The 14,579-nt window shown below is 52.5% G+C and overlaps 2 protein-coding genes and 1 pseudogene across 2 annotated transcripts; 1 reads left to right on the top strand and 2 right to left on the bottom strand.

Moving 5' to 3' along the window:
• Positions 1 to 1,727: 1,727 nt before the first annotated feature.
• LOC136512505 (probable cytokinin riboside 5'-monophosphate phosphoribohydrolase LOGL7) lies at positions 1,728 to 4,066 on the bottom strand. The gene is made up of 7 exons (XM_066506469.1): positions 3,775 to 4,066; positions 3,508 to 3,605; positions 3,335 to 3,365; positions 2,547 to 2,646; positions 2,378 to 2,448; positions 2,141 to 2,284; positions 1,728 to 2,030 (listed from the first exon to the last, which is right to left on the bottom strand). The coding sequence occupies exons 1-7, from the start codon at positions 3,892 to 3,894 to the stop codon at positions 1,923 to 1,925; spliced, it is 672 nt and encodes a 223-aa protein (XP_066362566.1). The 5' UTR covers positions 3,895 to 4,066; the 3' UTR covers positions 1,728 to 1,922.
• Positions 4,067 to 5,813: 1,747 nt separating this feature from the next.
• Positions 5,814 to 8,934, bottom strand: LOC136512504 (protein IQ-DOMAIN 6-like). The gene is made up of 4 exons (XM_066506468.1): positions 8,258 to 8,934; positions 7,922 to 8,146; positions 6,757 to 6,870; positions 5,814 to 6,656 (listed from the first exon to the last, which is right to left on the bottom strand). The coding sequence occupies exons 1-4, from the start codon at positions 8,906 to 8,908 to the stop codon at positions 5,997 to 5,999; spliced, it is 1,650 nt and encodes a 549-aa protein (XP_066362565.1). The 5' UTR covers positions 8,909 to 8,934; the 3' UTR covers positions 5,814 to 5,996.
• A 2,441-nt stretch (positions 8,935 to 11,375) lies between these two features.
• On the top strand, positions 11,376 to 13,495 carry LOC136511821 (pathogen-associated molecular patterns-induced protein A70-like; annotated as a pseudogene).
• Positions 13,496 to 14,579: the final 1,084 nt, after the last annotated feature.

The raw sequence follows: 14,579 nt of genomic DNA on the forward strand, positions 1-14,579 counted from the left end.
TGCAAAAGTACTCCCTTGAGCCGGCCATGGGGCTATAAATAGAGCCCTCATCAAATAGAGCCGTTATACCCCTTCACTGGGCAAAACGCGCTCTGATCGGACGCTCCGGTCATACTGACCGGACGCTGGCCCTCAGCGTCCGGTCGCCCGATGGATGCCACGTGTCACTAGCTTCAAACGATGTTCGTCATATTTCAACGGCTACGAAGCTGACCGAATGCTCCGGTAAAACTGACCGGACGCTGAAGCCCCAGCGTCCGATCATTTCCAGTAAGCTCCCCGAGGCATATTTTTTCAACCGGACGTGTCCGGTCCACCTTGACCGGACACAGACCAGCGTCCGGTGCAATACCCTCGGTACTGTGCAGACCTGTCAGTTTGACCGGACGCAGAAACCAGCGTCCGGTGCTTTCAGACCCAGCGTCCGGTCAGTTGACCGACGCCAGCGTCTTCGCGATCAACTCGTTTTCATTTCTAACTTCTTCACCCTTGATCCAATGTGCCAACCACAAGAATTTGCATTCGGCGCAATAGAAAATAGAGAGGGACCCCAAACCCATCTCAACCCTGCAAACACCACCTCCTTTGTAGATGTGCCAACACCACCAAGTGTATCACCTTGTGCACAAGTGTTAGCATATTTTCACAAACATTTTCAAGAGTGTTAGCACTCCATTAGATCCTAAATGCATATGTAATGAGTTAGAGCATCTAGTGGCACTTTGATAACCGCATTTCGATACGAGTTCCACTCCTCTTAGTAGTACGGCTATCTATCCTAAATGTGATCACACTCACTAAGTGTCTTGATCACTAAAATAAAATAGCTCCTACATTTTATACCTTTGCCTTGAGCCTTTTGTTTTTCTCTTTCTTCTTTTCCAAATTTAAGCATTTGACCATCACCATTGTCATGATTTTCGCCATTGCTTCATCACTCGGAGTAGTGCTACCTATCTCATAATCATCTTGATAAACTAGGTTAGCACTTAGAGTTTCATCAATTAACCAAAACCAAACTAGAGCTTTCATTAGGAAACCCCTTCTGTCTCCTCAGATTCAAAAGGAGGTATGCTCTTTTCTTGCCGTGCGCCGGCGAAGACGGTGGTGCGGCACCTTTCCCCGCGCAGTGGCGGTGGTAACCGGGAGTTCAGTGACGTCCGCCACCCTCGGTCTTTTTTTAAATTTTTTTTACCCGGTTAGGGTTAGGGTTTCAATCCAAAACGGATTGAACCCTTGTTCTTTCTTTGATTTCTTTTCAATACTTTACCCCATACTAGATCTACACACTAACAATCTTGGCTTTGATACCATTGTTAGAAACAACAGTACCTCTAAACCGTAGATCGGGGTAAGCATCTTATTTAGGGTTCCTCTAGTTCGCCCTGGCGTAGTTGCGCCGCAGCCTCGTTGACGCTGGTGTTGAGAGAGCTCGGCGCGGTGGAGTCCAGCGTGGTGGAGACGAGGTCCAGTGGCAATGCAGAGGCGACGGTGAGGTTGGTGGCGGCTTCCCGTCGCTGGCAGCACCCTTCTTTCGATCGGGTTAGGTTTTCTGTTGGTGGGTCACGACGGCTCCGGTCAACCTCGTAGTCCGAGCCCTGATCCCCACCTCTCTTTTTATAGTGATGTGCGACAGGGCCCCCCAACCATATTAGAGTTGGACGTCTCCAATCAGGGCGCAGATCCTAGGACCAAATAGACCGTTGAGCCTATTGGTGGAGATCAGCTAACAGTACCAGCTAGCTTACATAATCGAGCACTCAAACAGAGATATCGCCTCTCCCGACCGGGCACTAGTTCAACCGGTTTGGACTTTGGAGAGATCGACTTGACGAACTAAATGGCCAAACAAATGCGTCATCAGCAGTGGAACTGTGGAAGAAGGAGAGCTCCGATCGGCTTCAGGAGATGGATGAGTAGTGCTACGAGCCTTCTTCTTCTGACGGCGCGCCGCCGCCTCTCCCGTAGCCGAGCTCCGAGATCTCCCAGCTCGTTGCTGGGGTTACCTCCTGGTGCAACCGGGTGTATTGCTGAAGAATACAAGCAAAGCAATATATAAGCCACACAGGAATGGCTCAAAACTCATCCACAACAGCCATAGCTTGAAGATGTGCTGACTGTGCAGTCAGCTGATTGCTACCTCCATCTTTGTCAGCAGTTCGCTCGCGGTCGGCGCAGAAACGAATATTTGGCTGCAGTCAGGGTTGATGAAGCCCTCGGCGGCGCCTTTCTCGAACAGGGCAAGCAGCGGGTCGTAGTAGCCGTCGACGTTCAGCAACCCAACCTGAGAGAAGAGGCCGCCGGCCTTAGTTTGTCTGACTGACAAGAACGCATTGCCGATCCGTGTAGTGATCTTCCTGTCAGTTAGTTCACTTACTGGTTTGTCATGAATTCCAAGCTGGCACCAGGTGATCATCTCCAGCAACTCCTCCATCGTCCCGTACCCCCCTGACAGAAATTAACAAAACTGTATGTAAGCAATGCAAGTTCGACTGAATTATTGTCGATGATGGTAGCAGGAAAACCATAGAACATGCATCTGGCACCTGGAAGAGCGATGAACGCTTCGGATTGGCGAGCCATCTCGGCTTTCCTCTGATGCATGTCGTCGACGACCTTCACGTTTCCCACGCTCTCACCTGATATCTGCCATAACCCATAAGCACAAGAGAGACGTACGTGAGCAAATGTCATTGCAAATCTCCATCGTCCAAGCGTACATACATAACTGTGAGATATGGATTTTCTGAATGACAGGGGACACACTGTTCAGGTTCACATCAGATAAAATTCACTTGCCACTTACAGACTTTTCTTTTCCCCGAAAAGAGCAGCAACAAGAGTTTTGCCGCGATTAACGATGGAAAAGGAAAAGGAAAAGGAAAATGAGATGAAAACAACAAATTGTTCACAACAAAGGAAAAGGACTAGAAAAGCATCCTCTACGTGAGTCTACTAGGCACGTGTAGTACTGAATTCAGACGGCACCTAGGTCTCGACTCCAAATTGTCGACTAGATAGGAGGAACCTTCTGCTAGTAGAAATAATAGTAGTCCTTGCTTGGCCAATTCTTTCATCAATAGTAGAAAGGACAACTGGAAATGGAGAAGAAATACGTAAATGGAACGACTAGACAGACAAGAAGCTCAGCAGTCATTCATTGAATCCTATCGTAGTTGTAGCTGAAGCTGAATTATGCATGATGTGAATGGGACATGCTTAAATTTGACCCAACGAGAATCATTGCTAGCTAAACGCTGGGCTAGCTGAACAGCAGTTCTTCTCTACTACTACCACACCATGAACAGATCTAGGACCAAAGAAATTCACATACCTCAATAGGCATGAGCGCTTTGGGAATCACCCTGTGAACGAATGAACAAATCAAAAGCAAACAAGAAAAACAGCTCCAAAACATCAGATAGGGTGTATTCAAAGAAGGGTGCAGGTGACACACACATCAAAAGAAAGAAAGAAAAAGGTGAAGCTGCAAGCGCGTCAGGGTACCCAAGGACATGGCAGCCGCCGTCGCGAACCGTCCGTGCAATCACGCCCATCAGGCCGATGCTGCCCCCGCCGTAGACCAGGTTGATGCCCCTCCGCACCTGCACGTTGGTACGTTGCGGTTACAGAAGCTAGGCGCGGACACGACGGCGGTCAGCTACCAAGCAAGAACTCAAAACATCCAAGAGAAAGGACGCTGGTGGCAGTGCTCTAGCGCATGGCGGGCGTGGTGAGCTCCCTGGCTCCCACTGCCTGCACGTGCACACTCACCAGCTCGTGGCCGAGCTCGAGGGCGGCGTCGGCGTACACCTTGCGGCGGCCGGCGTTGCTGCCACAGAAGACGCAGATCGTACGGAACCTGCTCGGCACCGCCGGCGCCCCGTCGCCCATGCCGATCGGCGGCCACGCGTGCGGCTGCCTAGCCTAGCGCCGGGCCCCGCCTCTCCTGGCGCTGCCTAGCCGGCGAGGAGCGGGAGCTTCGAGGAGGGAAGGATGGTGGTGCCGTGTTTGGCTGCGCGTGCGTTATCTCCAGCAGCGCGTCTCGGCAGAGCTCCCAAGTGATGGCGGCATTAAGGAAGGCGAGTGGTGTAATCGATCGCCCTCCCCTTTTAATTCCGGTGGGTCAAACACCTCCCCCGCCGCTGTCATTTTCGCGGGCGGTCCGGTGAGCAGTCACCACCCCGCCCGGGGGGCCCTCCCGTAACTCTGCATTGTCTGTCCCCCTCACCGTGTCGATCGCCGAGACTCTTTTTGCACCGCCCAGTCCGCTTCCACTCTCCACTGTGCCTGCCTGCCGGCGACGGCATGCATGGCACCGGCACTGTTCCCCGCGTCTGGACCATCAGTCCGTGTCTCTGTCTCCCCGGGCTGCCCAGGCGCCGCCGACCCATCCCGGCCGTCCAAACCCCGCCCTCTCCGGCTGCGCCGCATGGAGCCATTCAGAGCCGTGCCCAACCAGACCAGACCTTTTCCACCAAGGGTTGCCATCAGGGGCGCCACCAGCGGCGGTAACTGTAAACACGAGTAGCTTCAGACCTGTTTCAGGGCGCAGTGATAAACTGATAGTGTTGTTCGGTTCCGCCGAAAGGCGTAGTTTTCGGCACGTCCCTGTCCGCCGCCTGTGCACTGGTACAGCACTAGGCCGCAGCGGCGCAGCAAAATCCCATCGCCCATCGGCCACAGATTTTCTCCCCCTATTCTATCACTCCATCGATCGCTAGTTCGCTACCGGCATATAAATTACTTTTTATTGCAACAACAAAAAGGCAAGACTTAGGTGGTGTTAGGTTGTCCCTCCTAATTTAGTCGTTATCCCATTAAATGTTTCACAAAATTATGGAGTATTAAATATAGACTAATTACGAAACTAATTGCATAGTTTCCGACTAATTTGCGAGACGGATCTTTTAAGCCTAATTAGTTCATGATTTGACAATGTGGTGCTACAGTAAACATATGCTAATGATGAATTAATTAGGCTTAAAAATTTATCTCGTGGAGTGCTGACGAATTATGTAATTTAATTTTTTATTAGTATTCGAACACACCATATAATATCCTCCCAACACACCTCCTAAATTTGAGTCATCGGATCAACACCGCCTTAGACAAGCAATGTCGTTAGGGCTAACGTAGACCGGGCGTTAGTCAAACAAATGGCGAGCGATTAAACAAGTCGAGGACGCTAGCCATTACAGGGCACCCTACCGACCCAAAGAGCTGCTGCAAATGTCTGCCGGGCCGATTCTGATGAGGCCATCATATATGCGACGGCCAATCGGAATGCGCAGAGCAATTGTTTGAGCGCCCGGTCGATCGCCCGAGACATGTCATGGGATCTTCAGCGAAGAGGACACACGGTTTCGCGCCAGAAACAGACAAGATGAGCCTCGCGTATCATATTCAGGCTTCGGTGACCCCAATCCCCAACGTAAGATACCAGCAACATCCACCACGACTCTAGTTACATAGAACGCGAGATAATTGCCCTTTGCATGCTAATAAGTACTTACATAATTTATCGGTGGAGACTAGAGACAAGGAAATTAGGAACTGGACATCGATTGGATGTGTACACAACTTGATGTTTGGTTTCTCCTCCTAAATTTTAGTCGTTGTCACATCGAATGTTTGAACACATGCATGGAGTATTAAATATAGACTAATTACGAAACTAATTACATGTTTGCGATTAATTTATGATACGAATCTTTTAAGTCTAATTAGTCTATGATTTGATAATGTTGTGTTACAGTAAACATGTGTTAATGACGGATTAATTAGGCTTAAAAAATTTGTCCCGTGGAGTACTGACGGATTATGTAATTTGTTTTTTTTATTAGTATCCGAACACCCCATGCAACGTCCTCCCGACACACCTCCTAAATTTTAGTCACTGGATCCAAACACCACCTAAACTAGGATGATGATAACTGCAACTAATTAATATATATTGTTAAGGATTTGTTTATCCATTGATCTTGATCGATCAATCAATAGTCATTCTCCTGGTCCAAGCTTCTCGTCATGCTCCGGCTTCCTTTCAGGGACATGCTGTTCAGTCTCTTGGAGGTGACTGAAATCTCTGAGCCTGCGTTGCTCTGGGTGTCGATTGAAGACAGAGCCACCCTTGACATGTCCCTGGACCGTTGCCGCTGGAACGACGACCCTCGGTGGCTGCTGCTGCAGCCACTCAGCCTCGCTTTGGCAGACTTGGTCAAGCTCATGTAGTTCGGTCCTCCGGCGTTGCAACTGTCTGATCTTGCTTCTGATGCTAAAACAGTGTTGGTAGCAGACGTCAAGGTCACTGATGATCTCGACGGAGAGCTCTCGTCGCACACAGAGTCGGAAGAAGCAGCTGACAGCACCGAAGGAGGAGGCGGCTTGGCTGCTGCTACCCTGGTTGTGACATTGTTTCTTCTGATTTTGACTGAGCTAGCATCAGAAAGCTTGGAGGCAGGCAAGTTCGCCTCCTCGCAGTTCTTCGCGAGCTGCGAGTCGGTATGGTTTCCCTCCATAATTCTGGTCTCCCATGGCTTTGTTGCCATCCATCCTTCCAAGTAACTCAAGTCGTGATTGCACCTATTAGGCTCATGGCTTCTAACACAGCTAGCAGGAGAACTTGGTCTTCCCTTGTGTTTTGCACCCCGAGGCTGAAAGGAACATATGATCGACATGTTATCAAAATGAAACTATGGATGTGGTATTACCTAGTGTTACTACAGCATGGCAAAGATGTGCTACAACATGTACCTGGTGAGACAGAGCATAGGCAATAGCCCTTTCTCTCTTTGCTGCACCTTCATGCTTCATGTGTATCTTTGATCTTACTTCATCAACAGATCCGTGATGGTCACACCATTGTTCCTGAAATATTACTATTCTAGTGAAAGCAGCCGAGCAGGTATCAACAGAAACAGCAAACTGTAGTGTGAACTCATTCTATTTTATTTCTATTCAACTGTAGTCTGAACATGAAAGTTGGGTTGGCAATACCTAATTGTAAAAAAGGGCATACCCAGAGCAGAGAGCTCCCGCTCTGTGCGGGGTCTGGGGAAGGGTGTCAGTGGCAAGCCTTACCCTCGCCTATGCAATGCGAGGAGACCGCGACTCGAACCCGGGACCTTCCGGTCACAGGCGGTAAGACACTACCGCTTGCACCAGGCCCGCCCTTCACCTAATTGTAAAAGACATTATTGGTGTTATCACCATAGGCTTTTCTTACCTAACAGCGTCACTACAATATTGATTCAAACACACATTGTCAATGTGAAAGAGCGAGAAACAATCTTAATGGACTCAATCATTACAAAAGATAAAGGAAGCTTAGTTGTCCATGTCATTCTTACTGATACAAGTCCCTTTCAAATAAAAGTAACCCACCATATCAACTCTCACATCAGTTTCCAATAAGGAATCCAGTGTAAGAACACATGGAAAATTTTAAATAGTCAAGATATCAACACGAGCACAATGTAAATTCAAAATTCAAACTTTTACCAGTTTCTGACTTCCTAATGATCTCAGAACTCTACGGTTCTAAAAAAATTCAAAGTGTGTGATCATTAGCTTTAAAACACCAAATTGAAATTAACGTTAGAGGGAAGTTTTAATATAATCAACTACCTTTATTGTGAACAAATTTGTAAAAAAATCTCAGTGGAAGGCAACCAAGGAACTGAACCACATGGTCCATGTGACATCACTGTCAACCGAAATCCGTCGTCAGAAATTTGGTTGTTCCCTCAAATTTTCCTGAATGGCAGATGACATTTAGCTGTCTACTCGGTAAGGGCGGAATTTCATAGGCAACTTAGCAGCTAATCAACAAATGGTTGGGTGTAAGTGTAATATTGCACATTCTGAAAGCAGAAAAACACGATATGTTTTGCGTGTTCGGTGTTGGTGTTCCATATACCATAGCGTCTTTGGTAGAACTGGCACGGCCGATGAGCGCGTCCTGGCCCCGGGAACCGTGGCCGTCAGCGGACGAGCGCGCCCGGCGCTCCCGGGCGCGTTCCTGCACCCGCAGCAGCGCGTGCATGCACTTGAGCGTGACGGCCAGTTGTTTGCGCACGAGCCGGCCGCGCACCAGCGCCTGCAGCCGGACGATGCCCCTCAGCGCCTTCAACGCCCGTCTCGCCTGCTCACGCGCCGCCACATAAAAGCAAGGGTCAAGATCACAGAACATGGAACTATGGAAGTAGCAGTGACACAGTGCCAAACGGAAACGGAGAAGTAATTCGGGCGATACCAAGAACGCGCGGAAGGCGGTCTGGATGCGGACGGCGGCCCATTCCTGCTTGATGAGCATGAAATCCCTGGGCGGCGCGCGGACCACGGCGGCGAGGACGGAGCTGAACGAGTCGGCCGACGCCGAAGAAGCCTCGGACGCCAGCGCGCTGCCCTCGCCGGCGCTGGCCCTGGAAGCGGCCGACGAGCTCCGCCACAGACGCCACTTGCGGCCGCCCTTGTGCCCCGCCGCCTTCTCGGGCGCCTTCAGGGCCACCAGCGACTTGATCCACTTCCCCGACGCCCCCATTGGCGCCGCGCAATGCGAGACGCGACTGCTTACTTCCTCTGCTCGGCCAAAGCTTCCGCTTGGTTGTGTGGGGGCACTCGCCAGTCGGCACTGGGATATGGAGGAGGAGAAGCCGAGGCGAGACGGGACGCGACAAAATGGAAGGAGAAGCAACCAGTGAAGTAGTGGGGATGGTGGAGGAGGTAGCCGTTGTCCTTTTCGGCCACGACGGTGCGGGAGGAGCAAACAAACCGTTCGCCGATCGTGTAGCGGGGATTCAAATTTCGAACGGCGGCGAGCAGCAACCGGCAAAGGTGGCGGCCGGGCCGCGGGATCCGCGGCGCTCCCAACTGACGTGCGGTACGAGGAGCCCTGGGCCCACATGTCATTCAGCCAGAGGAACGGTTGGAGAGTCGTGGACTTGTGGTTGCGGCCTTGTGGTTGTCGGCGAGGAGAACGGCGACCTTGGCGGCTCACGGGCTCGCTGGTTGGCTTTCCGCGCGTTGGGCTTCGAGAAAGGAGGGGGCTTTCTGGGGACACGGGCCCAAGATGCCTGACTGCCGTGTACAGTAGGTCCACAATAAAATGGGCCCGTGCGTGAGGGAGTTGAGTGGTCCAGGCCTGCGATGGTTTGGTGACTGGTGAGTTCTCGTGTGCCGGTCCCGACGACGGGGCTGACACGACACGACGGTGATCTCGAGGAAAGTCGTATCCGGAGCTGAGAAATGACACCACGCACCGCAACTCAACGGAACTCTAATCAGGTCTAAAAGCATCTCTACGAGATTGAAAACAAATCGATCCCCTCTCCCTATACCAATGTTTCTGACACGGTCAACTCACAAATCTTAGTCAAAAAAAAAACTTCCGAGTCATGACCAAAATTTCGAAGTTCAGAACAACCGGACATGTCTGAAGTAGCACTATACGGAGTAAGATCTAAAATCTTAACCCAACCGCATTTGCTGTGTTCTTTATGTCTCTCATAGGATGTGTTAGATCTTTTGAGCACCGTTTACTATCCTAAGTCCTCAAGAATTGCATCTGTCTTCCTAATACGTCATTTTCTAAAGTTCCAGCCACCACGGCGGCCCTGCGTGGTCGGCCTTGGCACCACGTGCTTGTAGCTTCCTGTCACCACTCCTTGCTTGTTCGGCCAGACTTGTGCTCGATAATGTAGATGCAAAACCATTTAAAGAACTTTTTGTTTTTTTTTTCATTATGATAGAGCTGGATAATTTAGTAAATCTGTTGAATTGACTGTTAGTTTTTTTTAATATTCTAGAACATACCTTCTCTGCTTTACTCTGTATCCTTCGTAATTGAATGGAGTTTCTAGTTTGTACCCTTTTTCATTCATGTCCACATATATGCTAGGCTCGCCAGCGCACAAGCCCGTAAGCGCATCATGACGTCCCGGTGACGACTCCAGCCATGAACCCATGATCGTCGCCCACGTTACTGCACCACCATCACGCCAGCGCGCGCGGCTGAAGCTTGTCCCTTGGCCTAAATTACAGGTCAGGGGACCAAGGGCGGCGGCCGGTGCCAGGAATCGCGCGTCAGGCTCCCCAGTTGCGTGCAACGGATCCCTGATCGAAACCGGAGCTTCTGGCCTTTGAGTCGAGGGCTCGAGGGACGAGGGCCTTGGCTCGGGACGTTCTGATTGCACGCGGAATAGGAGTATATACTACACCACCGCGCCGAGACGGCTAACCGTCCCAGCTGCTGAGCTGCGTGCATATGCATCGATCGCGAGCACGACGCAAAGGCTAAGGTGTGGTCCATTGCTGGCTGGCTACATGACGTGCTATGCTATGCTATGCTATTCCTATCCCGGCGCGTCTCGTTTCGTGGCAAAGCGATGACAGATTGACAGACGAGATCGGACTCGATACGTTACGGTGCCTGTGACAATGACAGACAGCGACCATGCATCAGGAGCAGGAGGAGAGGGGGAAAAAAAGAACTGCGGGTTAGCTAGCGTCTAGCGACCGCGCTTATCTGCTCACATTAGGTGGCTTGATAGCGTTGGACGTGATGATTTGGCGCGCGCATTGCTCGTTGACCTGAAGGCCGGGGAGTCCAGACTAAGCGGGTAGCGCACGTGACGGCACGTGTCGGGTGAGCGACTCTCAAATCAATCCAATTCACCGAGCGCGCTCGAGCGGAGCGAGCCCATGTGTGTGTCGGGCTTTGGACGGTCCAACCATGCGATGCGCCCATCTTGTACAAGCCTCAGTACGTGCCGCCTGTTCTTATTTTGTCGCTACTACTACTAGAGTACTAGTACACACATCAGTTTGTATTTTGTCGGATCCATTCCATACGCTCCGACCTCTGAGTCTCCAGGTTGCCTTGCATGCATTTTCTTTCTGCTGCTGACGGTATTATGGTCGTGGTTTTTTTTATAATATGATCCAAACTCGCCAAGTGGTGACGGGAAATCACCATGCAGTCCTATTCAGATGTAGGCTACGCCTCTCTTTGTTTGACAAACGACCGAAACCTTGGGGGAATTTCGGTCCATTGCCAGCCCCACTCGCTTAACTTCAGCTGCCATTGGGCCATTGCTGTTGCCTCAGCGTCTTAGTCCTAGATTTCAGTCGTTTAAATGAAATCTATGAGGTGTGAATTGATGGAACTAGGGGGAAAAAAGGCATAGCATCAAGCAATGTGGACCAGTCAGTGGACAACCTACAAGGCAGTTCACTGTTTTTTCTTTGAACGAAAGATCCAAACGCTTCGCTGTTGCTAGTACTAGTATATGACTGATTGACTGTACTGTTGCCGATGACTGTAGGAGGCCGCGTGGCAGTTATACCGCCCGCGTCGTAAGTACGTCGTTGCGGAGCGGGAAGATGCCATGAAGAAAGGAATGGGCATCAGTTGCCTGCAATCCGGAATCCGCGGGTCGGCTCGCCCGGGCACGAGGGGCGGCACTTGGATTCCCACGTTTTCCACCCACCAAGTCAGCAGCAGCAGACCCATCATCCCCATCCGCGGCGCGCCGCGTGGTTCCCCGCAGCCCCACGACCATTTAACGCCTGACGACGCCGTGGTCACCAACCAGACGCCAATCCCCACCACCACCACCACCGCCGCATCCCAATCTCCCCTCCGTCCCCCCACCCCAAGCCCGTCACGTCTCTGTTCCCGTGCACTCGGACTCAGCGGCAAGATGGACAGCGCCAACGCGGCGACGCCGCTCGGCGCGTGGGCGTGGATCCGGGGCTACTTCTCCCCGGCCACGCTCTTCCTCGTCGTCAACCTCGTCATCGGCACCATCGCGCTCACCTCCCGCGCCACCCAGCAGCGCCGACGCAGGGAGCACTACTACCACGACGACGCCCACGGCCACCACCTCCAAGAAGAACCGCTGCACCCGCAGATGGAGCAGCAGGGGTACGGCCACTACTACCACCCGGAGCAGACGCTGTACGCGCCTCCGCCCGCGCCCGCGCCGCTCGCGCGCACGTCCTCTGTTCTCGACCGGCTCAGGTCGCTCGGCCTCTACCGCTTCCGCTCCGGCGACTTCCCGCCCGAGTACGGCGCTGCTGCGGCGGCGGCAGCGCCGAACTACGCTCAGGATGTGTCCGCTCCGGTGGAGGAGGAAGAGACGACCGCGACGGCGCACTACGCCAGAAGCCGGTCGGAGCCGGCGCCTGCTGCGGGGCTGGAGGATGAGAGGAGGCTGGCGCCGGCGCCGCCCAGGGTGAAGAAGTCGGGCTCGGAGGTGAGGAAGTCGCAGGTGGCGCGGGCGGTGCCCAGGGTCGTCGAGGCGGTCGCCGAGAACGACGACTCCGTGGAGGAAGCGAGGGCGCAGGAACCCGTCGGCGGTTTCAGGCGGGGACCGTCGCCGCTCCAGCAAGAGTACAACTACCAGGAAGAATACGTTCCTCCTCCGGCGCGGGTGCGGGCGCCGGCGGCACCCGCCCCGCTGCAGCGCACGTCGTCCTTCCTGGACCGGCTCCGCTCGCTGGGGCTCTACGGCTTCCTCGCTCCCGACCAACCCGCCGCCGCGTCAGTTCCAGCAAGCGATGGCTTCGCCACCCCGGCGGACGAGAAGAGGCACGCGCACTACGACAGGAGCCGGTCCGAGCCGGCACCGGAGCAGGGCAAGAAGGAGAAGAAGTCGGAGGCGAAGTCAAGAATGGCAAAGTCGAGCTCGGAGGCGAGGAAGACGCCCGCTCAGAGCCCGGTGGAGGCCGGCGGCGAGTGCGTGGACGCGAGGGCGGAGGCATTCATCGACAGCTTCAGGCAGCAGCAGCAGCAGGTGGTGCACCACTACCAGGAGGAGGAGTACGTCCCGCCTCCGGCGCCCGCGCCGCCGCTGTCGCGCACGTCGTCCGTCCTGGACCGCCTCCGCTCCTTCGGCCTGTACCGCTTCCGCTCCGGCGACTTGGGCCCCGACCTCCCCGCCGCCGCCAAGACGGACGAGAAGGAGAAGCAGGAGGCAGCGCACCACGGGCGGAGCCGGTCGGAGCCGGCGCGGGAGCAGGGCAAGAAGAAGCAGGAGGCGAGGATGAGCAAGTCGAGCTCGAGCGGCGTCGTGGAGGAGGCGGAGACGGAGCAGTGCGTGGACGCGCGCGCGGACGACTTCATCAACAAGTTCAGGCAGCAGCTGCAGCTGCAGCGGCTCAACTCGCTGCTCAACTACAAGGAGATGCTCAACGGCGGCGGCGGCGGCGGCAAGCAGTAGTAGCCTAGCGTCGCCGCATGATCAGTCATCTGTGCGTGCACGGCGGAGAAAGGTTGCATGCAGGAATTGGCTAGCTAGATTAGGATCCAAATCTCAAACCCTACTAAAAAAATCAATGTTTGGTCAACCACTAGAGTGTGGATTATACAGTGCTGTTCTTTTTGGACTGGTACTAATTACTACCTGTAAGAATTGCTAGTTTTTCAGCTTGTTAGTTTCGAGTCACCTGAAAATGGTCAATTGGTCTGTGTTCCTGGCATCCTGCTATGGTTCATCATCATCCTTCATACGTCCGTCATCGCCAAGGTACAAGACGTAAGGCGTTGATGAAATGTTGAGTGAACAGTGATAGTGGAGTGGCGTTTGTGGTGGTTCGGACGTCAGAGTAGCGTCCCTCTGCCTCCAGATCTTTCTGCTGGTACCCTACCCGTTGATCTTGACCTCGAGAATGAATTAATTAGCCCTTGTTTAGTTCGCGAATTTTAGATTTTAGGGCTACTGTAGCACCTTCGTTTTTATTTGGCAAATAGTATTCAAACATTGACTAATTAGACTTAAAACGTTCGTCTCGCAATTTCCCATCAAACTGTGCAATTAGTTTTTCTTTTCGTCTACATTTAATGCTCCATGCACGAGCCGCAAACATTCGATGTGACAGGTACTATAGCAACTTTTTGAATTTTGGGGTGGAACTAAACAAGGGCTTACAAGGGTAGAGCTGGAGCAAGCAAGTTTCATAGGATCATGGGTCTTCTCGGTTCGCATGGTGGCCCATGCAACGATGGCGCCAAGGGTAGAGCTGGAGCAAGCAAGTTTCATAGGATCATGGGTCTTCTCGGTTCGCATGGTGGCCCATGCAACGATGGCGCCTTCTTGCTTGCAGGGTTGATTGAAAACGGCAGAACAAGTGAGCTTGGATTCTCTGCACCAGTCTCTCGCGTGGGACGCGCTGTGACGTCCCATACTCGTGTCTGGATGGAACTCTGCATCGGAACCTCAGAAATGCTCAGGCCTTGTTTAGCATGGGAAAAAGTCTAGATCACCCCCTAAGGTTTGGCACTCTGGTTAATCCATCCTCTGAGGTTTAAAACCGTCTAATCTACACCTTAAATTTTCCTAAACCGTTTAACTGACCCATGGTTGGTTTTAGGGTGGTTTTGAGGGGTTGTTTTGCTCAGGTGGCAATCCACCGTGGCAGAGAACGACATGGTGGCGCTAGGCCATTCGTTTTGGTGGCAAGGGATGGGTATTTCCCTCCAGGAGTTTCATTGTCTGCCCATTTTGGCACCAAATAGATAGAAGACACAATAGCATTTTGGAGGCAATTTTTGACAATATATCTAGAGATAATTT

The sequence above is a fragment of the Miscanthus floridulus genome, chromosome 16, assembly GCF_019320115.1.
Source record: "Miscanthus floridulus cultivar M001 chromosome 16, ASM1932011v1, whole genome shotgun sequence".
NCBI lineage: Eukaryota > Viridiplantae > Streptophyta > Magnoliopsida > Poales > Poaceae > Miscanthus > Miscanthus floridulus.